Raw genomic sequence first — 27,599 nt, 5'->3', positions numbered from 1 at the left:
TCAAAAACAACATTCAAACCTAGCACTGATTTAATAAAACAAGACACAAGAGATGCATAATTCATTTTATTCCTCCTATACAAATTCTAATTGTACACCCAATTGCAATACTGCATTATCTTATTTAGTAAAGACTCCTTTCTGTTTCATATGAATGAGGAACAAAATATTATCTTTGATAATGTATCATAACTCTTTATGCATTCTTCCTCACCATAACCATCGGCAAATGTATGCAATCAATCTTTAATATTAGATATGAACCTGTTGTTAAATACATATTTTATAAATCTGTGTGCTTAGCAGGTTGCAAAAGTGATTTAAATATTCTGAAACATTATTACGTTTTACAAACAATATGTAAAAATACACACAAAAATACCTCATGTTTATCAGCAAGCGTGTGGTCGGTTCCATTGCAATACCTGTCAATTCAGTCAGTGAATCACTTCAGTCACTCAATTCAGTAATTTCAGTCACTCAAATCAGTCACTGAAATTACCCTAATCAAACAGAAACCCCATTCATCTCAATTTTAGTGTGTAGTTAGGACTGGCTGGGTATTTCAGTTTGCTCCATGTCTTCCTTCTGATAGATGTAACAGCCCACCTTGCCGATGTTCACTCCTTTTGGTCCATACAGGATGCCGTAGCAAGGGACGTGGCAATAAGGTATCCCTTCATGCTGTAAAAAGGGAAACAATTTTTAAAAGATGTATACAATTTTAACTTATTTTGTACATAATGTTTCTGCAACGGTATCTTACGGCAAAAAAAGAGCTTCTGGATATCAGGACAGCGATCACTCACCTCGAATTAGACAAAATGTGCAATCATTGGACAATAAATTAGACGAGGTACGATCACGAATATCCTACCAACGGGACATCAAAAACTGTAACATCTTATGTTTCACGGAATCGTGGCTAAATGACGACATGGATATTCAGCTAGCGGGATATACGCTGCACCGGCAAGATAGAACAGCACACTCTGGTAAGACGGGGGTGGTCTGTGCATATTTGTAAACAACAGCTGGTGCACGAAATCTAAGGAAGTCTCTAGATTTTGCTCACCTGAAGTAGAGTATATTGTGATAAATTGCAGGCCACACTACTTGCCTAGAGAGTTTTCAGCTATACTTTCGTGGCTGTTTATTTACCACCACAGACAGATGCTGGCACTAAGACCACACTCAGTCAGCTGTATAAGGAAATAAGCAAACAGGAAACCACTCACGGAGAGGCGGTGCTCCTAGTGGCCGGACACGTTAATGCAGGGAAACTTAAATCAGTTCTACCAAATTTCTATCAACATGTTAAATGTGCAACCAGAGGGAAAACAATTATAGATCACCTGCACTCCACACACAGAGACGCGTACAAAGCTCTCCCTCGTCCTCCATTTGGTAAATCCGACCACAACTCTATCCTCCTGATTCCTGCTTAAAAGCTCAAATTAAAGCAGGAAGCACCAGTGACTCGGTCTATAAAAAAGTGGTCAGATGAAGCAGATGCTAAACTACAGGACTGTTTTGCTATCACAGACTGGAATATGTTCCGGGATTCTTCCAATGGCATTGAGGAGTACACCACATCAGTCTCTGGCTTTATCAATAAGTACATCGAGGACGTCGTCCCCACATTGACTGTACGTACATACCAGCCATGGACTACAAGCAACATTCGCACTGAGCTAAAGGGTAGAGCTGCCACTTTCAAGGTGAGGGACTCTAACCCGGAAGCTTACAAGAAATCTTGCTATGCCCTGCGACGAACCATCAAACAGGCAAAGCGTCAATACAGGGCTAGGATTGAATCATACTACTGTACACTGGCTCCGATGCTCATCTTATGTGGCAGGGCTTGCAAACTATTACAGACTACAAAGGGAAGCACAGCCGTGAGCTGCCCAGTGACACAAGCCTACCAGACGAGCTAAATCACTTCTATGTATGATTTAATTGACCAACATCAATGCATCTTCAGATTGTCTTATAAGTCCATGTGGGCTAGGCATCCTGAAAATGCAAGACACTTTAATAATAAAATCAATCAAATCAACCTTACTTGTGAATTTCGACACAAACACTGATGTTGATCTTAAAAGCAGCCCTCGCATCGGGTCATCAGTAACTGTAGTAGACAGTAATAATGTGGATATAATACCTCAGCATGTCCACCAGAGGTCAGTGTCTTCTTACACCTCTCACAGCGCAGGCAGGGTCGGTGCCAGTTCCTACCCAGGGACATCACCTTCTCTGCTGCAGAGACAGACAAACACTTCACTATGATAACCTCATTCAACTGGCATGTCAGGATAATTCATAAAAAGTGCACAAGGTACTATATGGATCAGTTGATAAAAACGTGGTGATTGCCACAGTGATCACATACCAAAAATGTATGCATTCACTGTACTTCACTTTGAAAATATAAGAGTCCGCTAAGTGACCACTTGAACTATCAGTACAACATAGAAAAATAAATATAAGAAAGCACATAATGCATATTTGGGTGATCAATGTTTATATCATAAATCAATCATGAACAGTCTGACCAAAACTTACCAAAATAGACCGCTTTTTCACAGCCAGGACAGAGTGAGGTCTCTCCAGCAAACATCCTGGTCTGGGGGGGAGGTACTGGCGAAACAACAATAGCTAGAGGTTATTCACCCGACAGAAACAATTAAGTGAGCCTCAATTAAACTCATAAATTAATCCTACATAAACTCACATATTTGATTTTCTGCAAAATACCAGACAGCAAACATAAGGACAAGCCAGTGCAAAAGACACAAACTCAACATACCAGTGACCAAGTCCAGCTGATAAAATAAATTGAAACTCCTACTTGACATAATTATTCAAAATATACAATTTATCTATTCAGGTTAACCAAACACATAAACTTCGTTTTCAGATTAAACAGTGACATGATACATAACAGAAATTTGGGTTTACAACGTTTTGCAAAAAGCTAAATTCAACAGATTATAAATCATTATAAATGTAACATCGAGCGATCAGCAACTACCCCACCCATTCCTTCAAAATCCTTTTAATCTCTAAAGGAAATGTTTAACCCAACAAATGGTTTGTTAAAAACATCTGTTGAAAGTTCTAACATGGGTCAATCTTGAATCTTGTAATCAGAGATAGTTGTTTAAAGACGTAGGGCTCTATTTTTGGCTGGTTTAAGGCGGCGCTAGTGTCAAACGCACGTTCGTTTAGCAATTTTGTCAAGTAAAAACTGGCGCAGTAGCATTTTCTAGCGCTAAAGCCAGGTTCGGCAATTTACATGTTTTATATCAGCTCACTTGCGCTCAGATGGGCGGGGGTATTTTAGGCATGTCCTTAAAAACTTGATCCAAAGTGCTAATTTCAGGCAGCGCTGATAGGGATATTTAAGACCAACCTAAAGCTGGTTTTAGAGGTAACGCAGTTACCAGCTGTGACACACACTGCTCAAATGTGCATGGAACACGAGTAGCGTAATGTGCTTTTGGTGCCAGTATACTATCTATTTAGAAACATAAAAAACTAATTTCTTGCCCATTTCGTTTTATTTGATAAAAAACCAAGCATAAACTACCCCCCTCCATGATGTAGGCTGCATGGTCATGCCCATCATGAAACTAGAGATGAGAACCTCGGTGAATACGGCAGTGATGCCAATTTAGCAATTTTGTTGCTAGATTTAGCAACTTTTCAGACTACCCTGGCAACTTTTTTTTCAAACAGCACCTAGCAACAAATGTAGCTACTTTTAAAAATGTATTTGGAACTTTTAGCAACTTTTGAAAAGTGACTCAAACGCTCAAATGCACGCATTTTCCCTCTAAATGACACAAAAACGATTTTCTCTGTCACACACTCAGTCACAGCACACGTGCCTGGCAGCAAAAGTGCATTGTGAGTGACGTCAGCAGCAGGCGCTCAGCTCGTGCACAGGCAGCAGCAGGCCAGCAGCAATTTCAGCAAATTGCAAATCATTGTTGGTTGACTGCAGCAGCAGTAGTACGGGTTTGACGAGCCAAACCCAATGAATATAGTTGGTCACGAACATTTGATCTTGAACAGAACTTACAACATCAATCAACATATCTCAATCAAAAGTGTACAGCCAGAAGTACAGAAAAGAGTGGGAGTCTGTACCTGAACAAATGTCAAATCATATTTTTTTCTGAGATGGCCAGTCAATTTGAGTAACGTTATTGTGTATTCTATGTAACGACGCAGTTTTACGTTATCACAAAATGACATCACAACGTCATTTAGCAACTTATAGCAACAAATCAACCTGCCTCAAGCAACTTACCCTGAAAATTAGTTGGCAACACTGGAATACGGTGAACCTCGTATTCAGAAGTTATCTGTAACCTGTAAAAATGGCTTGTTTTCCGTTTCATATATTCAAAACCCAAGCCCTCCCTTAGGCCTACTATAACGAAGGCTGGTTCCGCAATGAGTGTCTTTTTTATCCTGGCGATTGTATTATATTATTACATTTTACATGTATTTATAGTTGCTTGTCTTTCGTTAATTTGTAATAAAACCAAACTTATTAGAATGATTCACCTTCCTGGTATTATGGTGACAAGTAACTTCCGTGGCGCGCTTGCAAGGAAACTTCTGGAGATGTGTGAATGCGATCCGATCTGTAAAATGGTTCCAATTATGTTCATAAAACTTAGGCCTATTTGGGAGCAGTATAACAGTGAGCGGACATTCTCCCTTTCTATTTATTTGGGATATTTGTCCAGCTGCTAGAAACGTTTGGCTGTGGGTAAAACCCTCCATAGTCTGCATTGTTTTAATATTATATACCCATGTGGAAAAATTATGCGGCCTGTAAGTGTGACATAGCCTATTTAAAACAAGTTGATATTTAGTTTCAAATTTGATTGCAATTATCCGTTCTCTTTTTAGGCCTGATCAATAATGAATTTAATCTTGCTTATTGACAATGTTTGGCATGTCCAAGCCATGCAATTACTTAGAACAATGTGGACTGGAAATGGGTTCATGTTAACATATTTAGCAAAGATAGGCCTACATTTTGTTATTTCATTTCTGTAAGCTACCCAACAAACTTTATACAACAGGTGGGTCTAATCCGAATGCTGATTGGTTAAAACCGCATTCCTGCAGTTGTCTATTCCACAAGTTACCACCTTAAAATACCTATTTACTCTGTTCCATCTGACTGTCAAACCACTGTCAGCCCAGCCAAGCAATTTATAAACTTGATCGGCACTATAAAAAGCATTTAGACATTATCTCACATTTCTTTTAGACAAACATTTCGTTTTCAACAGCAGAGATTTGTATAAACCTTGCGGTCTGTCTCTCCAAAATTTGCAACATTGTTTCAATATTCAAATTAGATCTCCAGCTGTCCCATAGTAATGAACGTGTTGGGAGGAGACAGACAGGTAGGCAGTGTATCTCAGCCAGTCGAAATCAAAAATCAGCTGGCATCCTTTTTATGGATATATACAAAGAAATGTAAATTGAAAAAAGGTACAATGAAATGAAGTGCAGCTAGTTTGCAGTCTTTCCAGCTTCAGTTTGAAGTGAATGTGTTAGCTGTGTTGTTGGCTAGCTCCTCTGAACAGTGTCCTGATGAGAGAGCACATTCTCTATACAAGGTGAAATCGCGCCTCATTAGCTCATTGTTATGGATGTATCCAAACAAATGCAAATGCGGCTACTTTTCTGTTATTCTGGCTGTACTTTTTGACATGACAGTAAGTTAGCCGTAGTTGGCTAGCTAGCAAGCAAGGGATAAGAACGTTGCCAGCCAGTATAGCAATGGAACATTTAGAACGAACTACAAATACAGAACAAAAAGACTGAACGACTGGGTCGCGTCTCTAGCAATCGAACCGATAGAACAAACGACCAGCTGGCTTGGGTAGCAACCATAGATTTGTGTCAAGACTACATCTTGTGGAAGGATGAAACAGTATGAATAAATTAATTAAAATACAATTTTTAATGAAAATATGTCAAAGATTATTTGAATATTTTGGTAATTTCATTTTGGGCCTAACAACACCCGTGCCAATATATCCTCCAAACACCGGCTTCTCGGGCATTATCTCTTAAATGACAGACTAACATTGGATTTGGAGTTGATTCCAAGGAAATACATAAAAGACTGTAAATACACAGCTTGAAGCAACCACATATTTCACCATGGAGTACGTTCTGATTAACCAGTGAGGGGCCAAGCCTCAATTCACCCATAACTTGTTAATTCATCAAAACCCAGCTCTTTCATGGCAATGCCAGCAAGTGCACCAATAATTGTGACAGTGAAATTAGCTAAAATATTTCTGACACACACATGTGAACCTATAACGCTACCACCTGCGCTTAGATTTACCATTGCATTAGGTTGGTTAAAATAGAGCCCATAGTCAAAGTTAGACATACACTGAGTATACAAACATTAGGAACACCTTCTTAATATTGAGTTGCACCCACATTTGCCCTCAGAACAGGGTCAATTCGTCAGGGCATGGACTCTACAAGGTGTCGAAAGCATTCTACAGGGATACTGGCCCATGTTGACTCTAATGCTTCCCACAGTTGTGTCAAGTTGGCTGGATGTCCTTTGGGTGGTGGATCATTCTTGATACACACGGGAAACTGTTGAGCGTGAAAAACCCAGCAGCGTTGCAGCTCTAGACACACTCAAAGCTGTTCCCCTGGCACCTACTACCATACCCTGTTCAAAGGCATTTAAATATTTTGTCTTGCCCATTTACCCTCTGAATGGCACACATACACAATCCATGTCTCATTTGTCTCAAGGCTTAAAAATCCTTCTTTAACCTGTCTCCTTGCTTTCATCGACACTGATTGAAGTGGTATCAATAAGGTATCATAGCTTTCACCTGGATTCACCTGGTCAGTCTATGTTATGGAAAGAGCATGTTTTGTACACTCAGTGAATGTTGTACTGAAAATTACTTGAAAGTTCATCGTTGGTCATGTTTTAGGGGGTTATATGTATCTTGAAAGATCAGATACATGTCAGCCTTTTATATAACTCAAAGTAATGTGTCGATGTTAGATAGAACACTAAGTCCCTTGTCAAATTCCTCATTCCTCCCCAGTGATGAACAAAGATAGGATCGTTACAAGTGTGTGTGTGTGTTTCTGTGTAACCCTCTCTCTACCCCTTTATGTTGCTATATTTAACCCTTAAAGGTCATACTTGGAACACTTGGTAAGGTTAGTTAATCTGAGCAGCCCTGATGAAAAGGACTCGTTCCTGTGTGTGTATGTGTCTATACACTACATAGCCAAAAGTACGTGGTCAACTGCTCGTCAAACATCTCATTCCAAAATTATGAGCATTAATTGAGAGTTGGTCCCCCTTTGCTGCTATAACAGCCTCCACTCTTATGGTAAGGGTTTCACTAGATGTTGGAACATTGCTGCGGTGACTTGCTTCCATTCAGCCGCAAAAGCATTAGTGAGGCCGGGGCACTGATTTTGAGCGATCAGGTCTGGCTCGCAGTTGGCGTTTCAATTCATCCCAAAGGTATTCAATGAGGTTGAGCTCAGGGCTCTGTGCAGGCCAGTCAAGTTCTTCCACACCGATCTCGACAAACCATTTCTGAATGGACCTCGCTTAGTGCACTGGGGCATTGTCATGCTGAAACAGGAAAGGGCTTTCCCCAAACTGTTGCCACAAAGTTGGAAGCACAGAATCGTCTAGAATGTCATTGTATGCTGTAGCGTTAAGATTTCCCTTCACTGGAACTAAGGGGACTAGCCCGAACCATGAAAAACAGCCCCAGACCATTATTCCTCCTCCATCAAACTTTACAGTTGGCACTACACATTGTGGCAGGTAGCGTTCGGACAACCAGGTGGTGAAGTGTGATTCATCACTCCAGAGAACGCGTTTCCACTGCTCCAGAGTCCAATGGAGGCGAGCTTTACACCACTCCAGCCGACGCTTGGCATTGTGCATGGTGATCTTAGGCTTGTCTGCGGCTGATCGGCCATGGAAACCCATTTCATGAAGGTCCCGACGAACAGATCTTGTGCTGACATTGCTTCCAGAGGCAGTTTGGAACTCAGTAGTGAGTGTTGCTTGCTATGCTTCAGCACTCGGCAGTCCTGTTCTGTGAGCTTGTGTGGCCTACCACTTCGCAGCTGAGCCATTGTTGCTCCTAGACAATTCTACTTCTGTCACACCCTGATCTGTTTCACGTGTCCTTGTGATTGTCTCCACCCCACTCCAGGTGTCGCTCATCTTCCCCATTATCCCCTGTGTATTTATGCCTGTGTTCTCTGTTAGTCTGTTGCCAGTTCGTCTTGTTTGTCAAGTCAACCAGCGTTTTGTCTCAGCTCCTGCTTTTCCCCAGTCGCTCTTTTTCTCGCCCTCCTGGTTTTCACCCTTGCCTGTCCCGACTCTGAGCCCGTCTGCCTGACCACTCCGCCTGCCCCTGACCCTGCCTGTTGTCCTTTACCTTTGCCCCTTTTCTGGATTACCGACCTCTGCCTGACCTGACCCTGCCTGCCGTCCTGTACCATTACCCCACCACTCTGGATTATCGACCACTGCCTGCCTTGAACTGTCGTTTGCCTGCTCCTGTTGCTGTAATAAACATTGTAACTTCAACACAGTCTGCATTTGGGTCTTACCGGAAAACTGATAACTTCACAGTAACAGCACTTACAGTTGACCGGGGCAGCTCTAGCAGGGCAGAAATTTGCCAAACTGACTTGTTGGAAAGGTGGCATCATATGACAATGCCACGTCACTGAGCTCTTCAGTACGAGCCATTCTACTGCCAATGTTTGTCTATGGAGATTGCATGGCTGTTTGCTCGATTTTACACACCTGTCAGCAACAGGTATGGCTGATATAGCCGAATCCACTAATAGCTGTCCACATCGTTTTGGCCATGTAGTGTATGTATGTGTGCGTGAGGTGGCGAGAGCTAAGGAGGGATTTTGTTATTCGTCAAGACAATGTGTTAACTCTAAACTCCCTTAATAATACTATTACTACCCATTTCGCTGTAGCCTGGCCCCAGATCTGTTTGTGCGGTCTTCCTATGGTATTGTTTGGCGTTACAATGACCATAGGAGATAGCAAAACAGCGCAAACAGATCTGGGATCAGGCTACCGTCCCTTACCTTTAGGTTGGTTCCGGGTGACCTGCACGGTGGTCCATGGTGTGGTGGGAGATCCTTCTGAGGGGCTGTCAAAGACGGGTTGAGGAGTGTCGTAGATGTAGGAGCCTGCCCCTCCGATGTTCACACCTGGAGGAGAGGTTATTAGGCAGCCATAGTATTATGTAGTATTATGAGGCGCTAGAGTTTGAACTTAGCCAAAGTACCAGTGTCTTACAACTAGTGCCATGGAACCATTGGTTACTCTTCTGCTGTACCGAAATTTGGTTGTCAGTGTGTTATATTAAAAAAGGAAATGCTTTAAGCCCCAGTAGAGGTCCTACTGCATAACTCCCACGTTAGACGATAGGCAGAATTGCAGAGGAGGGAGAAGCCAAGGGGAAATGCCTGCTGTTTTTCAGTTGGGCTTGAGGTTCCTTTATCCAAACAACCAGAATCAAACCCCACCCACATCCTACCCAAACCACCAGAGACACACACATTCCAGACAAATTCCTTGTTTCTGTATGTATGGGTCAACTCATCTGAAATGCACATGATTAGAGGGTAATCTCATTCTTTATAGATAATCTATAAAGATAGTCAAAATAATTTTCCTAGATATGAGCTGAAGTTTGTCAGATGTGTAACTGTCATTACTTTACGTTTAGCTTCCCCAGTCTAATGACCCTCACCTGCGTATTGGCCCAAAACTGGAAAAAGGAAATTAGATGTTGCCGCCTATATTTCCCATCCATGTTTTGTGGCACCCCCACAACAATCATGTGATAAGCAGGCATAATAATATAAGGTGATAATTCTTGTCAGTTTTTCGAAAGTGACTTAGACCTTTGGTTCGAAACATTATGCTCAATAAACTGCGGGAGCTTTCAACAGTTTGCAGATACAGTGCCCAGTGAATGTCTACACACTCTGCACAGTCTATATATTTTGCTGCCTTAAAAAAATATATATTTTTACCCAACCTACTCCCCATTTTTAAAGTGAATTTTTTATTTTTAAATGAAAATGTCTTGATTACATATATCTTCACACCCCAGAGTAAATACTTGGTGGAAGCAGCTTTGGCAGCCATTACAGCTGTGAATAATTTAAAATAACTTTCTACCAAATTAGGTTAGGGCAACATACACTATATATCTATTGTTTTTGTCAAAATTGCTCAAGCTCAGTACATTTGGTTGGGAATCATGATGGACAGCAATATTCAAACAAATTCAATTCAGGACTGAGACTGGACAACTCACGAACACGCAACACCTCTTAAAAACCATTCTGGTGTGTCTTTGGCATTAACATTTGTGTAATTGTCCTTCTGGAAAATAAAACTTTATCCCAGGGTTAGGTTTTCAGAAGACTGAGGTGGGTTTTCCTCTAACTTTTTACCTGGGCTTTGCTTCTTTCATGTTTATTTTGATCTTGACAAACTCCCGAGTCCATACTGGTGACAAGCACACCCATAAAATGATCCTGCCATCACAATACTTAAAAATACAGAGTGTTGCTCCTGTGTTGTGTTGGATTTGATCCAAACCTGTAATTTTTTATTTAGGCCAAAAAGTGTATTTATTTGCTGTGTTGTCTTGCGGTATTACTTAACAGGCTTATTGCAAAAATAATTGCTGATTTGCAGATTATTTTTTTAACACGGGCTTCCTTCTTTGAATATTGCTGTCCATTAATGATTCCCAACAAATTGACTGAGCTCGAGCAATTTTGACAAAAACAATGAACATAAATTGCCCCTAGAATCTTATTTAAAAATATTCACAGCTCTAATTGCTGCCAAAGGTGCTTCCATTGAGTACTAACTTGGGTGTGAAAGCATACCTAATGAAGACATGTTCATTTATTTTTATTAGGAAAATGTTCTAGAATTTTTCTTTCACTTTGACAATGTGAAGTAGGTTGTGTAGATTGGTAGGAACAAAATCTAATTAAAAAAAATTTGTAATTGAATTTTAAGGCAGTAAAATGTGAAGACTGTGCAAAGGGTGTGTAGACTAGCGACTATATCTATCTTTCCTCCAGTTATTAAATCTGTCCCTGGGTTCATACACTACTAAACCACCATTCCAGTCATCCTGAGAATGATTAAAGCATCACATTGGGTAATAATCCAATTAAAGTCTTAGTAGTGAAAGGACCCATAGGGCTTTGGGCAAAAGTTGTGCACTATATAAGGAATAGGGTGCCATTTGGGATACAGATCATGTCATAATTACCCAGAATAATACCCAAATGTCTGAACGCTTAGTCAGACAAAAATGTTATGATGAGCTTATAAAATCCCATTTTTTTAGAATTGTTTTCACTTTTAAAAGGGAAGCACCTCAGATTATATCAGAGTTCATTCATGCACTCACAAACCCAAATGTGTATGTATTTCTTCCAGGTGAAACTAGTGAATACTCAAAATCCATAATTGCTAAGTGTGTAAGCCTATGTGACGTGTACACCAAAATTCTGAATCTACTTTTTTAATGGCACACACAAGTCATAGGATTTTGGTGTGCTTCGAAATGTCACAGATTTAAGCAACTTTGAAACGAGGCCTACTTTTTATACAACTTTCAAACTTTTCAATTGAAGCAACTTTAAGAAATGAGGCCCCACTGGCCAGGCGGTATAACACCAGGGCAGGAGGTCATTATAGATATATTAATATCCATCTGGTCCCCACACAGCACACTGAGGACGTCTTGCACTTTGATTCATGGGAAAGGAAATGCCTTGTATGACCGTATAGCATCCGGTATAGTATAGGGGTGATGAAATGTTATAATGTTTTTAACATTGTTTTATTAATCAATCAAGTACTTTTATGGCTGTTTGTGTGAGTGAGGAAATTAGTACATTTGTGCTACTGAATGTGTTGTGTGTGTGTGTTTGTGTGCATGTGTGAGTGTGTACATGTGTGTGGAGTGTGTAAAGTACAGATGTAGGATCAAAATTTGAACAAGTATGCTACAGCAGGATAATAATTCTGCAGCAACAGGAAATTTGAATTATATATTAGGTGGATTATAATTAATGCATTTTCGTATGGGTTGATACATTTTTCGTAAGTGAAAAAAAGCCAATTAAGTTTATCCTATCCTATTATTGGATAAATGCCTTACTGAATTCAAGCTATAGCCATTCTTCCACACACCTGCGATTATGCTTTTTTAACAGTAACCTCTTACCTTTGGGTCCGAAGAGAGTTCCGTAACATGGTTTGTGACAGTAGGGCAACCCATCATGCTGGAAGACAGACAATGTCTAATATTAACAAATAATCTATTATCATAATAAATAGCTGAATATTGGTCATTAAAAAAAACTAAAAACACAGGAAGTCCCCTCCAAACAATCTGCAGGTTTAGTGCAAATTCAGTTATAACTATTTACTGAAACAGTTCTACTTATTACTGAAATAAACTGTTAACTGAAACTGAAACTACTGAAACATTTCACAATTCACTGAAATGGAACATTACAGTCAGTCAGTGTCAGTATAAAGCATTAGGGTTTAAACCAATCAGACAGAGGTTATATTTCAGGAGTGTGACTGCTGACTGGTCACTGGCTTCATCACAAATGGCACCATACTCATTTTATAGTGCACTACTTTTGACCAGTGCCCATAGGGTCATTCTACAAAAGTGGTGCAACATAGTAACTAGACATACACTGAGTGTACAAAACATTAGGAACACCTTCATATTATTTACATTTTAACTTTAACTTTCTTCAAACTACAAATCTACCATTCCAGTGTTTTTCTTGCCATACTTTATTTACTTTGCCACCATGGCATTTTTTTGCCTTTACCTCCCTTATCTCACATCATTTGTTCACATTGTATATAGTCTTATTTTTTTCTACTGTATCATTGATTGTATGTTGTTTTACTCCATGTGTAACTCTGTGTTTTTGTATGTTGTCGAACTGCTTTGCTTTATCTTGGCCAGGTCGCAATTGTAAATGAGAACTTGTTCTCAACTTGCCTACCTGGTTAAATAAAGGTGAAATAAAATAAAATAAAAAATTGAGTTGCAACCCCTTTTGCCCTCAGAACAGACTCAATTCAGCAGTGTTGCCGTTCTTGACAAAAACGGTGCGCCTGGCAACTACTGTGCTACCATACCCCATTCAAAGGCACTTTGTCTTGCCCATTTACCCTCTAAATGGCACACATACACAATCCATGTCTAATGGATTAAAAATCATTATTTAACCCGTCTCCTCCCCTTCACCTACACTGATTGAAGTGGATGTAACAAGTGACATCAATAAGGGATCATAGCTTTCCCTGGATTCACCTGATCAGTCTACAGTGCATTCGGAAAGTATTCAGACCCCTTCCTTTTTCCACATTTTCTTACGTTACAGCTTTATTCTAAAACGAATGCAATTATTTTTTTTCGCATTTTCTGTATGTATAAATGTATAATGTATAAAAAAATATATATGTACATAACTATTCAGACCTTTTACTATGAGGCTCGAAATTAAGCCCAGGTGCATCCTGTTTCTATTGATCTTCCTTGAGATGTTTCTACAACTTGATTGGAGTCCACCTGTGGTACATTCAATTGATTGGACATGCTTTGTCCCACAGTTGACAGAGCATGTCAAAGCAAAAACCAAGCCAAGATGTCGAAGGAATTGTCCGTAAAGCTCAGAGACAGGATTGTGTCGAGGCACAGATCTGGGGAAGGGTAACAAAACATTTCTGCAGCATTGAAGGTCCCCAAGAACACAATGGCCTCCATCATTCTTAAATTGAAGAAATTTGGAACCACCAAGACTCTTCTTAGAGCTGGCTGCCCAGCCAAACTGAGCAATCGGGGGAGAAGGGCCTTGGTCAGGGAGGTGACCAAGAACCCGATGGTCACTCTAACAGAGCTCCAGAGTTCCTCTGTGGAGATGGGAGAACCATCCAGAAGGACAACCGTCTCTGAGGCACTCCACCAATCAGGCCTTTATGGTAGAGTGGCCAGACAGAAGCCACTCCTCAGTAAAAGGCACATGACAGCCTGCTTGGAGTTTGCCAAAAGGCACCTAAAGGACACTCAGACCGTGAAAAACAAGATTCTCTGGTCTGATGAAATCAAAATCGAAGTCTTTGGCCTGAATGGCAAGCGTGACTTCTGGAGGAAACTTGGCACCATCCCTACGGTGAAACATGGTGGTGGCAGCATCATGCTGTAGTGATAGTTTTCAACTGCATGGACTGGGAGACTAGTCAGGATCGAGGGAAAGATGAACGGAGCAAAGTACAGAGAGATCCTTGATGAAAACCTGCTCCAGAGGGCTCAGGACCTCAGACTGTGTAAATGTCATATTTCAGATTTGTATTTTTAATACATTTGCAAACATTTAAAAACATCTGTTTTACCTTTGTCATCATGGGTTATTCTGTGTAGATTGATGAGGAAAATAAACAATTTAATCAATATTAGAATATGTCTGTAAATTAACAAAATGTGGACAAAGTCAAAGGGTCTGAATTCACTGTATGTTATGGAAAGAGTTCTTAATATTTTGTATTCTTAGTGTGTGTGTGTGTGTGCATCTGTGTGTTCACGTCTGTGTGTGTGAGTTTGCGCGTGCACGTTTGCGAGAGCCAAGGATGGTATTTGTTTTTTAATCAGGATAATATGCTATCTTAAGCTCCCTTAATAATAATCCTGTTACTACCCTTCCGTTGCTTAAGGCTTAGGTAAAAACTTTATAATTGTTTTTTTGGGACTGCAATTTGCACCACTTCTGTAGAATCACCCATATAGGAAACAGGGTGCCATTTGGGAAGCAGCCATTATCTTTCAAATTTAAATGAATGCCTTCTCCTCCTGACCGCTTCAAGTTAATTATGGAGGAGCTCTATCTGTCAGTCTTAAAATGGACCGAGCAGAACAGACAGAGAGAGCAGAGAGATCCTTTCGACCCAAATTCCTGTCAAACATCTCCCCAATTCAGACTTTATTTTTAGCAAACTGCTTCCATATGCTCTAGCTAGCTCCTTCACATTCCAGGGCATGAACTGGGAATAAAACAATATTTAGAAAACGAACACCCGTCTGAGAGAAGGATAGAAGAGATTTAGGATGCTGTGACCTCAGCAGGCTCTTAAAGCTCTTAAAGCTCTTCATTCTAAATGGCTGCATTTGTAACCAACCTTAGAGAGTTGGGCTGCATCCCAAGGGCCAGGCCCATAGTGCACTACTTTTGACCAGAGCCCTATGTAGTGAATAGGGTGCCTTTTAGGACTCATCTTTAGAGACATGCAACATATGTGTGACACACCTCTTTTTGGACCAACACTGGGTTATTGTGTGTGGGACACAGCTCAACCGGTTCCTAAATTAATGAATGCAGACACACACTCTGTTGCACAAAGCTCACTCTGACCACACAGGAGAGTTCTGTGTTTCCTCAAATACAAGAGTATTTTATACCTCTACAAACTGCCCTCCTCATTCACACTACAAGAACAACAATGTAGGACAAACCTAAGCTCCGAAGAAGATTCTCCAAAAACACTTAAGTCACTCTTATAAAATACTACTTGGGACCAAAGTTCTTCACAGCAAAAAAAAAAAGTACAACTTTTGATCAGAAACAGTGCTATTACAGTATAGACACATACTTGGCATTTACAGTGCAACTGTTTGCGGGTCAATTGCATTGAAATGAACAAGACATGCGGCAGAACTATTTGAGTGACTTGTGAAAGTTTTGAACCTCACCTTTTATCCTATCATCCTCACATCTGTAGGGTGGCATTTAGAAAGCCAAAAAATATATATATTTTTCCAAAACAGCATAATTCCAAAATACACATTTTCAGGATTTTGATGGTGACTCACTGCATGCGTGGCATATACACACTGTTAACTTTAAAGTTCAATCATTACTTCCTTCATACCTATTTCAGACCTTTGAGCCTATATATGGACACTGAGGTCAGGGACATAATCTCTACGACAGCCCGTGACTCAGCTAGTCCAGCAAATCTGAGCTCATGTTTTTTCTGGACAGTAAAGTCTGTCCCCAAATGGCACCCTACTACCTATGTAGTGCACTTCTTAAGTAGTGCACTGTGTTGGGAATCGGGAGCTATTTGGGACGCAACCCCTATCACAATCATCCGTTACAGACCTGACAGTCTGGTGTAGTGTCAAACTTTGCCTGTTCATTGTCACGTTGTAACTGAGGGTGTGGGCGTGATGTCATGAAATCATGGAGCAGCCGTTAATCAGTGTGATGAATGAGTTGGCGTTAAATGCAAAGGAAACATTGCATCAGCTATGGGCATTCTAGGCTACAATCCAGGAACTAAGGACATGCCTTTCTGACAAGGTCATTATAAATCTTGTCATTTAAACACGGGAGGCTGGTGAGGGGAGGATGGCTCATAATAATGGCTGGAATCGAGTGAAAGAAATAGTATCAAGCACTTGGAAACTGTGTTTGATACCATTCCATTAACACTGTTTCAGCCATTACTATGAGCCGTTCTTCCCAGTTAAGGATGCCACCAGCCGCCTATGCATTTATTGTCTACTTAACCTCATGTAAATGTAATTTAACCTGATACCGCAGTGGGCTAAATCAGGGTCACGCAGAGTGTTTCTTGGTAGTTTTTTTAAAATCTACTTTGAAACAAAAGTATACACCTCACACACGTTATGGGCTTAAAAAACAAGACACCTGTACCATGTCAGATATAGAGTTCACATGTATTCTATTTTGAGTTTGCATCCCAATATTACATCACAGAAGACTGAAATAACAAAATTGTTTGACATAGAAACACCAGATTTTCGGCAGCTTTTAAAAAATAATTTGTATTAATTTATGTTTTAACATTCCACCCATGAGGCCACTTGGTCATTTTACTGCAGGAAAGGGCTACTGTCTTTTGTGGAAAGATGCCTAGATCAGGTACCCATGTCTTTTGGCATGTCTGTAATTTCAATGATCCCAACAGACAGAATTATTGAGAGTTCCCTGAGGTGTGATACCCTTTCAGGAATGCAGATGCCATTCTCCCCCCTCTGTCCCTCCCTGATGAAAAAGTATTGAGAGAGAGAGACTTCACCATTAAAAGGTTTTAGAAAATGTTCCGAACAATGAAGATAAGTCACTGCTGTGTATAAGGCCACACACAGAGAGAGAGAGAGAGAAAGGGAGGTCAGTCCTTCACCTGACAGCCTGTCAAAAACACTCCTGTCCAGAAATAACAGAAGCCTATTCGTTCTCTCATGCCACAGCATTTCAAAGATAAAGAAGTGGATGGACTGTATATGGGCTTGTGAAAGTGAACTAGCAATGTTTGTCCATTAGTCCATGTATACTGTTGGGTTGTGTATTTCATAAAGAAGGATAAGTCCTCTGTGTCTCCATTCAAACCTGTGTAAGAACAACTACCTCTCAAAAGTCAAGCATGTAAACCATCCACAAGTAAACCTTAAAATCAACTAGTCATCTTTATCTTCAGATGAAAAGATAAAGACAGCACGGAGGGTTAGACTACTAGACTCTAGAGAATACAGCCAGGCTTGTGAACCCATCTTTTTTAGATGAAAAAACAGGACAATATTTCAAACAACGGCCTGTTTCTGAGAAAGACAGACTGTGTTTGTTCCCTAGCCCACTGAATCAACTGAATCAACTCCAAACTAACAACACTGAAACAACGCTGGACTTTGTCTCCTACTGGTCTGAGATGACCTGAATAATTAGCCTCAGTAGCCCTAGTATCACTCAACTCAAAGACTCCAGTGTTTGAGCCAGGACAATGACTTACCCCCAGGTTAGGTTATCAAACAGGCATCCAAAACAATGATAGCCCTTTGACATTTATTCTACCCTGTGAGATTTGTAAAGACTAGTCATGTGACCAACCATACCTGGCCTGACTATGGGGCCTATAACTATAATTCTATCAAACTAAGTTATCAGGAGTCTGTGATAAGTGAAAAATATAATTTAGACCGCATGTTTGGATTGTGTTATAAAGCATTTCCAGACACTGGCTAGAATAGCGCCGATCCCCTTCTGTATTTCTTACAGATTTTTTGACAGCCACAGACAGTGGCCGAGTTGGGACTTACACCCCTTTGCCAGCGGGTATTTGTGGTCCCCCATTGGCTCGACACTGCCTAGTTTACATCCATTGTTGATTGATTGTTTTATATAATGTATTTTACTAGTTTTAGTACAACAAACCCTCACTGGAGGATCCATGCAACAAGTTGAGCCTTCATTGTTCAGGCCAACCTGTGCTACCTTCATTTTTAGCTTCTTTTCCAACTCTAATATCCGTTTTTCGACCTATTTCTGTCACACCCTGATCTGTTTCACCTGACTTTGTGATTGTCTCCACCCCCCCCCCAGGTGTTGCCCATCTTCCCCATTATCCCCTGTGTATTTATACCTGTGTTCTTTGTTTGTTTGTTCCCAGTTCGTTTTGTTTCGTCAAGCCTACCAGCGTTTTCCCCTCTGCTCCTGTCTCTTGATTGTTCCTGTTTCCTAGTTTCCCCGGTGTTGACCATTCTGCCTGCCCTGACCCTGAGCCTGCCTGCCGTCCTGTACCTTTGCCCCACCTTTCTGGATTACTGACCTCTGCATGACATGACCCTGTGCCTGCCTGCCGTCCTGTACCTTAGCCCCATGTATCTGGATTACTGACCTCTGCCTGCCCTTGACCCGTCTTTTGCCTGCCCCTGTGCGATTAATAAACTGTTGTTACTTCGATGTTGTCTGCATCTGGGTCTTACCTGAAACAAGATAGTACGAACTGGCCATGACTGACCCAGCAGATTCAGACCAGCTGCGCAACGCCCTCTCCTCCCAAAGAGCCACCATTGGTAGGCACAAGGAATTGCTTCGTGGCCTTATGGAGGGGGTTCACACCTTGGCCGAACGCCATGACCAGGTGTTAGACATCTTGCTGGAGCAATTCCATGGGTTGGCTGAGAGGCAGCGTACTACGATGGTAACCTCACAGCACCTCAGTAACTCAGCTGTTAGCAGCGCCGCCTCACCGGTCACTCCGCCTTCCCGGGAGCCCCGCTTACCTCCCCCGAAACACTTTAATGGAGAGCCGGGCACCTCTCGGGCGTTTCTAGCTCAGTGTGCCATCATCTTCGAGCTTCAGCCCTCCTCCTTCCCCTCGGACTGCTCTACAATAGCGTACCTAATCACGCTGATGTTCGGGAGAGCGCTCGCCTGGGGTAGAGCTGTATGGGAGCAATAGCCGGCCATATGCGTCAGTCTGGGTGAGTTCGTGGGAGAAGTAAAGAAGGTGTTTGATGCCCCATTCTCCCGGAGAGAGGCTGCCTGGAAGCTACTACAGCTTCGGCAGGACTTCCGCAGTGTGGCAGACTATGCGGTGGATTTCCGCACGTTGGCAGCTGAGTGCCTGGAACCAGGAAGCGCTGTTGGACATGTTCCTACACAGAGTCTCGGAGGAGGTCAAGGATGAGCTTGCAGCCCGGGAATTACAGATAGATCTCGATTCTCTCATCGCCTTGACCATCAGGATCGATGGGCGACTACGGTAACGACGGAGGGAGAGGAGATTCGATTTTGTTCGCCCCTCCCAAGGATTCCACCTCGCCTCCGAGGCATCCCGGAAGTCCCCGACGGCACCGTTGCCGAGAGAACCCGAGGCTCCCTGATGTTCCCCGAGAGTCACCGAAGACGGCCGAGTTATCGTTTTCCGAGCCTATGCAAATAGGCAGAGCTGGGTTGTCTCCAGCGGAATGGCTATACAGGCTCAACACAAAGAGTTGCCTGTATTGCGGGACTCGTGGTCATTTTGTGTCCTCTGGATATCCTCACTCAGCCCCTCTCCATTCCCATTGACGTTAGAGCGCTGGACGGGCACTCTATAGGCCGGGTCACACACAATACCACTCCCATCAACGTACAGGTGTCAGGGAACCACAGCGAGACTATTCAATTTCTGCTCATTAAGTCTCCTCAGATTCCCGTGGTATTGGGATTCTCCTGGCTCCAGCGACATAATCCTCTCATTAACTGGTCTACTGGTGCCATCATGGGCTGGAGCCCGTTCTGCCACGCCCATTGCCTGAAGTCAGCGCAACCTGCCCCGGGCCGTCTTCCTGGGGGATCGGAAGTTACCCCAGACCTCTCCGCCATTCCTGCGGAGTACCAGGACCTTTGGGAGGTGTTCAACAAGGCCCGGGCCACTTCACTTCCGCCGCACCGACCATATGACTGTGGGATTGACCTTCTCCCTAGCACCACTCTGCCCCGGGGATGACTGTACTCGCTGTCGGGACCGGAGACCAAGGCTATGGAGACCTACATTGGGGACTCCCTAGCTGCTGGATTTATCCGTCCTTCTTCCTTTCCCACTGGCGCAGGGTTCGACTTTGTGGAGAAGAAGGACAAGACCCTGCGCCCGTGGATCGACTACCAGGGACTCAATGACATAAGGGTGAAGAACCGCTACCCGCTACCACACATCATCTCTGTCTTAGAGCCTTCAGGGGGCCACCGTGTTTTCCAAGCTGGACCTACGGAACGCCTACCACCTGGTGCGGATATGGGAGGGGGGATGAGTGGAAGATCGCCTTCAACACATCCAGCGGCCACTACGAGTATTTGGTCATGCCATTTGGCCTTACCAACGCCCCTGCTGTGTTCCATACTCTGGTAAATTATGTTCTTCTCTACATGTTGAACCGGCTCGTCTTTGTCTACATTGATGACATCCTCGTCTTCTCCCACTCCCCCCAAGAGCATGTACTCCACATCCGACAGGTAATTCAATTCCACCTGGAGATTCAGCTGTTTGTAAAGGCAGAGAAGTGTGAGTTCCATCGCTCCACCATCCCCTTTCTGGGGTACATCATCTCTGCTGGGAGTGTCCAGATGGATCCCGGGAAGGTGAGAGCGGCGGTGGACTGGCCCCAGCCTACGTCCAGGGTGCAGCTGCAACGTTTCCTGGGGTTCTCCAACTTTTATCACCGCTTTATCCGGGGTAACAGCACCCTAGCTTCCCCACTGTCAGTACTCACCTCTCCCAAGGTTCCATTCATGTGGTCCCCTGCTGCTGACCAGGCGTTCTGGGACCTCAAACACCGCTTCACCACTGCTCCCATCTTGGTTCATCCTGACTCTTCCCGTCAGTTCGTGGTGGAGGCCGATGTTTCTGATGTAGGAGTGGGGGTGGTCCTGTTCCAGTGTTCTGACCTGGATCTTAAGCTACATCCCTGCGCCTTCTTCTCCCACCGCCTCAATGCCATGGAGAAGAACTATGATGTGGGGAATCGGGAGCTTCTTGCGGTGAAGATGGCGTTGGAGGAATGGAGTCACTGGCTAGAGAGGGCGGAACATCCGCTCATTGTATAGACCAACCACAAAAACCTGGAGTATCACCACACCGCCAAGCGCCTCAACTCCAGGCAAGCTAGATGGACCCTACTGTTCACACTGTTCAACCTCTCCCTCTCATACCGGCCGGGATCCAAGAATGTCAAGCCAGATGCACTGTCTTGCCGCTATAGCCCCACGGCTATTACCCTGGAGCCCGAGACCATCCTTCCCACCTCGTGCCTGGCGATGGCACTCAGCTGGGGTATAGGGAAGCAGGTCCGGGAGGCTCAGCATTCCCAGCTGAACCCGGGGGGGGTGGGGGGGGGTCCAGATAACCGGATGTTTGTGCCTGATGCGGTCCGCTCCGCGGTCCTGGAGTGGGCCCACTCCTCCAGACTTGCCTGCCACCGGGGGCCCCGTCGGACCCTGGCTTTTGTGCGACAATGTGTTTGGTGGCCTACCATGGTCCCTGACGTCTCCGCATTTGTCGCTGCTTGCACGGTTTGCGCACAAAACAAGACTCCCTCTTCCCCCATCTGATGGCAACACCGCCATCCTGACTGTGGTGGATTGGTTTTCCAAAGCCGCCCACTTCATTCCTCTCCACAAATTACCCTCTGCCAAATAGACGGCCCCTCTCATGGAGCAGCACGTCTTCCGGATCCATGGACTACCAGTTGACATTGTTTTTGACCGGGGTCCTCAGTTCTTGTCCCAGTTCTGGAAGGCGTTCTGCACCCTCATTGGGTCATCGGCCAGCCTGTCCTCCGGCTTCCACCCCCAGTCCAACAGCCAGTCGGAGCGAGCCAACCAAGACCTAGAGACTACTCTGCGCTGCCTGGTCTCCGCCAACCCCACCACCTGGAACCAGCAGATTGTGTGGGTCAAATACACCTGCAACACCCTTCCCTGCTCTGCCACGGGCCTATCACCTTTTGAGTGTTCCCTGGGGTATCAGCCCCTGCTCTTCCTTGAGCAGGAAGAAGAGGTCGGCATACCTTCTGCCCAGATGTTTGTTTGCCGCTGTCGTCGTACCTGGAGGAGAGCCCAGTTGGCCCTCAAGACCATCTCCAGGTATTAACGACAAGCGGATCGCCACCGGACCCCGGCTCCCGGTATCATCTCGGGCAGAAGGTATGGCTGTCCACCCGGGATCTGTCCCTCCGGGTGGAATCCCGCAAACTTTCCCCCCGGTTTATCGGCCCGTTTCCCCATCTCCAAAATCATTAGCCCCTCTGCTGTTCGTCTTCTGTTGCCCCGTACCCTTCGTATATATCCTACCTTTCATGTGTCCAGAGTTAAACCCATGTCTCACAGCCCTTTGTCTCCTGTTTCCAGTGCTGGGTCCCTGCCAGGGACATCCTGGACCCATGCCTCATCGTGGATTTCCAACGCCAACACCCCGGTTAACCAGGTATGCACCCAGGTAGGTCTGCTCCTGACTCTCGATTGTTCCGGTTTCCTAGTTTCCCTGGTGTTGACCATTCTGCCTGCCCTGACCCTGACCCTGAGTCTGCCTGCCATCCTGTACCTTTGCCCCACCTATCTGGATTACTGACCTCTGCGTGCCCTTGACCCATCTTTTGCCTGCCCATGTTCGATTAATAAACTGTTGTTACTTCGACATTGTCTGCATCTGGCTCTTACCTGAAACGTGATAATTTCTGGGATTTGCTTTTTATTATTTTGACTGTGTGGATGAGACATCCTTTAACAAGTGCTGTTAGTATGACTGTATGCCTGCTTTCTTTGATTTACAGGATATACTGTGCATGACTAGGCAGAAATGTGGGGTCCTGGGGATCATACAAGAGGATTATGCTGATAATACTATAATAGCAACATAACCCTACACTTTCTATGTACCGATGGAATTCCTTTACGTTTCGAACATCTTGGACAATATTCACAAAGACTCTCATATTAGGAGTGCTGATGTAGGATCAGTTTAGCCTTTTAGATCATAATGAATAAAGATTACATGGACAGGGGGAACCTGATCCGAGATCAGCATTGCTTAGACGCTTTATGAACGCTGGCCCTGACGCTTAGTGACGTCTTAATACTTGCAACCCTTTGTTATTTCCATCCATCATCATCAGTGTCATCTTTGCCTTGAGGAAGAAACACCCTTGTGAAACGAGAGCCAAATCCTCCTGACCGAGTTTCATTAAACATTCACTTGAATTTGTGATGTCCCCTGAGCTAACATTCAATTCCATTGCTTGGCTGGCTAGACTCCCCTGGGCTAGACTGACATACCCAGTACTATTTAATGAAGTTGCTCAGTTGTGCACCGGGGCCTACCACTCCTCCTTCTATTCTGGTTAGGGACAGTTTGCGCTGTTCTGTGAAGGGAGTAGTACACAGTTTCAGAAAAAAGTGCTTTGTTTCTAGGCCATTTTGAGCCTGTAATTGAACCCACAAATGCTGATGCTCCAGATACTCAACTAGTCTAAATAAGGCCAGTTTTATTGCTTCTTCAATTAGAACAACAGTTTTCAGCTGTGCTAACATAATTGAAAAAGGGTTTTCTAATGATCAATTAGCCTTTTAAAATGATAAACTTGGATTAGCTAACACAACGTGCCATTGGAACACAGGAGTGATGGTTGCTGATAATGGGAATCTGCACACCTATGTAGATATTCCATTAAAAATCTGCCGTTTCCAGCTACAATAGTCATTTACAACATTAACAATGTCTATACTGTATTTCTGATCATTTTGATATTATTTTAATGGACAAAAAATTTGCTTTTTTTCAAAAACAAGGACATTTCTAAGTGACCCCAAACTTTTGAACGGTACTGTATATTTTTTCAATTTATAAGGGGGCGCTGCAGCACTCTTAACATCCCTTCTCCCACGGCAATGTCTGCGAGATGAGTGTGCAGTCAGATATACAAGCCCTAGATTCTGAACTTGAACGATTCAGTTCAGGGAGCTTGAAAACTCCCTAAGTCTTCTGAGCAGGACAATGAAAGGCTAAATGACATTGACATTGCGTTCCAAATGTCACCCTATTCCCTATATAGTGCACTTCTTTTTTTGTAGTGCCCTATATAGTGAATAATGTGCCATTCGGGACACAGCCACAATGGAAGGATAAGGGTCACGATGCCTGGTGAGGGGTTGGAGTGAACAAAGGATGAGTGTCAGGTTATTGTAAAGCCACGATTTGGTTCACGGACCAGCTATAATCAAAGGGACCCACAAAGACATAGCTGCTCAACAGTTTCATTCTTGAGATGATTGGAATTTCTGGGCCACTGAATTTCACAGTCACTGCTATGGCACTAGTGATCTGGCTTCTAGTGCAGTAGCACTACAGCAATTTCATTTTGAGTTGATACAGTACATGGGCTATAAACAATGACCCAGTAGTGCACTCACTTAACTGACAACAGCCCTTATGTAGGATCTTAATTTGAGCCATTTTGACTACAGCAGGAAAATAATCTTGCAGCAACAGGAAATGTGAATTATTATGTGGATTATAATTCATTAACATTTTTGTAGGGGTTGATACATTTTTCATAAGATAAAATCAAGTTTCTAAGGGGAAAATTACACACCCCAGAAGCCTGTTTAAACCTCAAACACACTACAAGTTTTACATTTTCTGCATTGCACGAAAGTTCTCCTGCAACAGGGTGATCAAATTTTGTAGCTCTATGAGCTGAATCGTTCAAGTTCAGAATCTTGGGCTTGTATATATGACTGCACCCCCATCTTGCAGACATAGCCACAGGAAGTAGGGGTGCTGAGGGTGCTGCAGCAGCCCCTGATAAAAAAATAAAAAAATAGAGTACCATTCAGAAGTTTGTGCATATGGAAAATGTCTGGGGACTTTGATTAAAGGTCATGAACTATGGGACCAACATTTTACATGTTGTGTTTATATTTTTATTGGGTGTATATATTACTTTATACAGTATATATATATATTTTTCTTTACAAAATGATATTACTCCTTATGGGGGTCAGTGGCCTGCCATACTCCCTCTGTCCCCATGCAACCCCTTCCCTTTCCCTCCCATCCTCTTGGGTAGGATAGCACAACCCTTCGATGTCTCTCTCCCTCCCTTTGTTCCGGGGTAAGATAGCACACTCCTTCCCTCACTCTTTCTCTTTTTCATTATCTTTCTCTCCCTCCTTCTTTCTCTCTCTGTAGACAGGATATTACGGCCACAGGGCCTCCCTTTACCTCAGCATGGTTGCCAGCCGACAGGGTCTTGTTACAGCGTTCGCATTTCAGGCAGAACCGGTGCCAGTTTTTCCCCAGCGAGCTCACCTTCTCAGCTGCAGGACAGAGAGAGAGAGTTTGTTTACAAAGACTCAAATGACAACAAAACATAAACAATGGCGTAGGTATAATACAGTCTTAGAATGTGGGTTATCAGTTGGGTTATGAATACCTTACTATTTGGGTAGGACAGCTGAACTAAGCTCATAAAGCATTTCCAGGTTTTATGCTTGAAAAAAATAGTTCGCAAATTATTTGTCTATTGCTGTTAGCTGTAATTATATCTCATTTTTGGGTCATTATACAGAGGATCTCCTCTATGCTGTTTCACAAGATAGGCTACTACCAACACAGACTTTGTACTCTCCCCTCTCCCTGAAATGTTATTGAAGATTTCGACCTCTCTCCCTTTGTCTATTATGGGTCACCACACTCCAGGATAAGGACAGCCAATAAATCTATAGTAAAAAGTGCATTTCAGCTCAGTTTGACTTCAAGTTCAAAACCCTATCTTACAATATTCTCTATATTTTGCCATTAAACACATGTCTGGAAGAGACAAGAGCGATAACAACCAAGAGCTGAAGCCTGCTTCCTAATTATCAAGTTCCAACAAGTGGTTTAACTGATGTAACCAAAGTAACCTTGCCCGTATGCTACGTTAAAGTAAATGAACATGTCAAGTATTAATTAATCCTCGTTAAATGTTTAGGGATAATCAGCCAACATTCCAGAGACGTCTGGGAAAGAAGGTATATGCAACTTTCACCAAACTTCATCTTTCCCATGTGAAAACAGTCCCGGCAGCGAAGATGCTGAAAGACCCATAGACTGCATTTAAAAAGGTAACATTAAGCATAATTCTAATTCTATATATATATATTCATAATAAATGATCTTATAATGATAATAAAGACGTCCCGGTTCTGGGCGAAAAGCTCCTTGTCAGTAGGCTAAACGAATACGATGTCACCAGCAGGGACAACATGGCGTTCATGCAGCGGCAGTCCCCCATCACTCCCCAGGTCTCCTCTTAAAAAGGCATTTGCAAGACTTACAGAGTTTGGATTCTACCCTGGCCTTGAACCCACTCTCCGAGGGGTGTCTCGGGGAGAGATGGGATATGCAATAAATACTTTTCAATTTCACAAATGCGTATTATTACACACGTGTACATGTGTGAAATAGGGCAAATATAAGCATCCACCAACTTATTATTTTATTATTATATTGTATTCTATTGTATTGTATTATTTTGTATTATTTTCTGTTCTATTCATATGTGCACACAATTGTCACTACAATAACCATTTTAATTTTCAGCGTCCACCAAATTAATATTTTAATTATTATATTGTATTCTATTGTATTGTATTTTATTATTTTATGTTATATCTGCACACAATTGTCACTACAATAACCATTTTAATTTTCAGTGTCAGTTAATTTTCCTTTAGTTAGGCCTATGCTAAATCATTATAATTATTAATCAAAATAAACAATCCAAGTTCTTTGATCATCTTCAATATTTACATTCCTTGGCGGGGGCTATAAGTATAAATTATTCCTTACCAAAAAACACATCATTTGTGCATCTGGGGCACCTCGACGTCATTCTTCAGCAATTCTTTGTCCAGCTGACGATCAACCCTAACTTCAAATGCCTTCAAACTCTATCTGCGGCGCTGACAGAACGATGCAGTGCCGATCGCGCATTCAACTGTGACGTCGGCGCTCCGCCTCCGAATGGGAGGTATGGAGTTGAGTGAAGTTGCTCCTAGACGCTGATCTTGGGTCGGTTTTGAATTTTCCCAAATGATTGCTAAGGTTCAGATTGCGG

General features: G+C 42.9%; 1 protein-coding gene across 1 annotated transcript; it reads right to left on the bottom strand.

The window, feature by feature from the left end:
• Positions 1 to 51: 51 nt before the first annotated feature.
• Positions 52 to 27,447, bottom strand: LOC115153357 (cysteine-rich protein 2). Its single transcript, XM_029698715.1, has 7 exons — positions 27,332 to 27,447; positions 25,721 to 25,815; positions 12,357 to 12,414; positions 9,172 to 9,297; positions 2,569 to 2,643; positions 2,168 to 2,262; positions 52 to 684 (listed from the first exon to the last, which is right to left on the bottom strand). The coding sequence occupies exons 1-7, from the start codon at positions 27,372 to 27,374 to the stop codon at positions 547 to 549; spliced, it is 630 nt and encodes a 209-aa protein (XP_029554575.1). The 5' UTR covers positions 27,375 to 27,447; the 3' UTR covers positions 52 to 546.
• Positions 27,448 to 27,599: the final 152 nt, after the last annotated feature.

This window comes from Salmo trutta, chromosome 18 (assembly GCF_901001165.1).
Source record: "Salmo trutta chromosome 18, fSalTru1.1, whole genome shotgun sequence".
Lineage (NCBI taxonomy): Eukaryota > Metazoa > Chordata > Actinopteri > Salmoniformes > Salmonidae > Salmo > Salmo trutta.
This window is presented reverse-complemented; position numbering and strand designations above follow the sequence as displayed.

Bases quoted from the DNA above. Each gene is read 5' to 3' on its own strand.
- LOC115153357 (XM_029698715.1), bottom strand. From the start codon at position 27,374: ATGACGTCGAGGTGCCCCAGATGCACAAATGATGTGTTTTTTG. The intron at 25,816-27,331 runs GTAAGGAATAAT...TCTGTCCTGCAG, and splicing joins CACAAATGATGTGTTTTTTG to CTGAGAAGGTGAGCTCGCTG. The intron at 12,415-25,720 runs GTAAAGGGAGGC...TCTGTCTTCCAG, and splicing joins CGGCTGGCAACCATGCTGAG to CATGATGGGTTGCCCTACTG.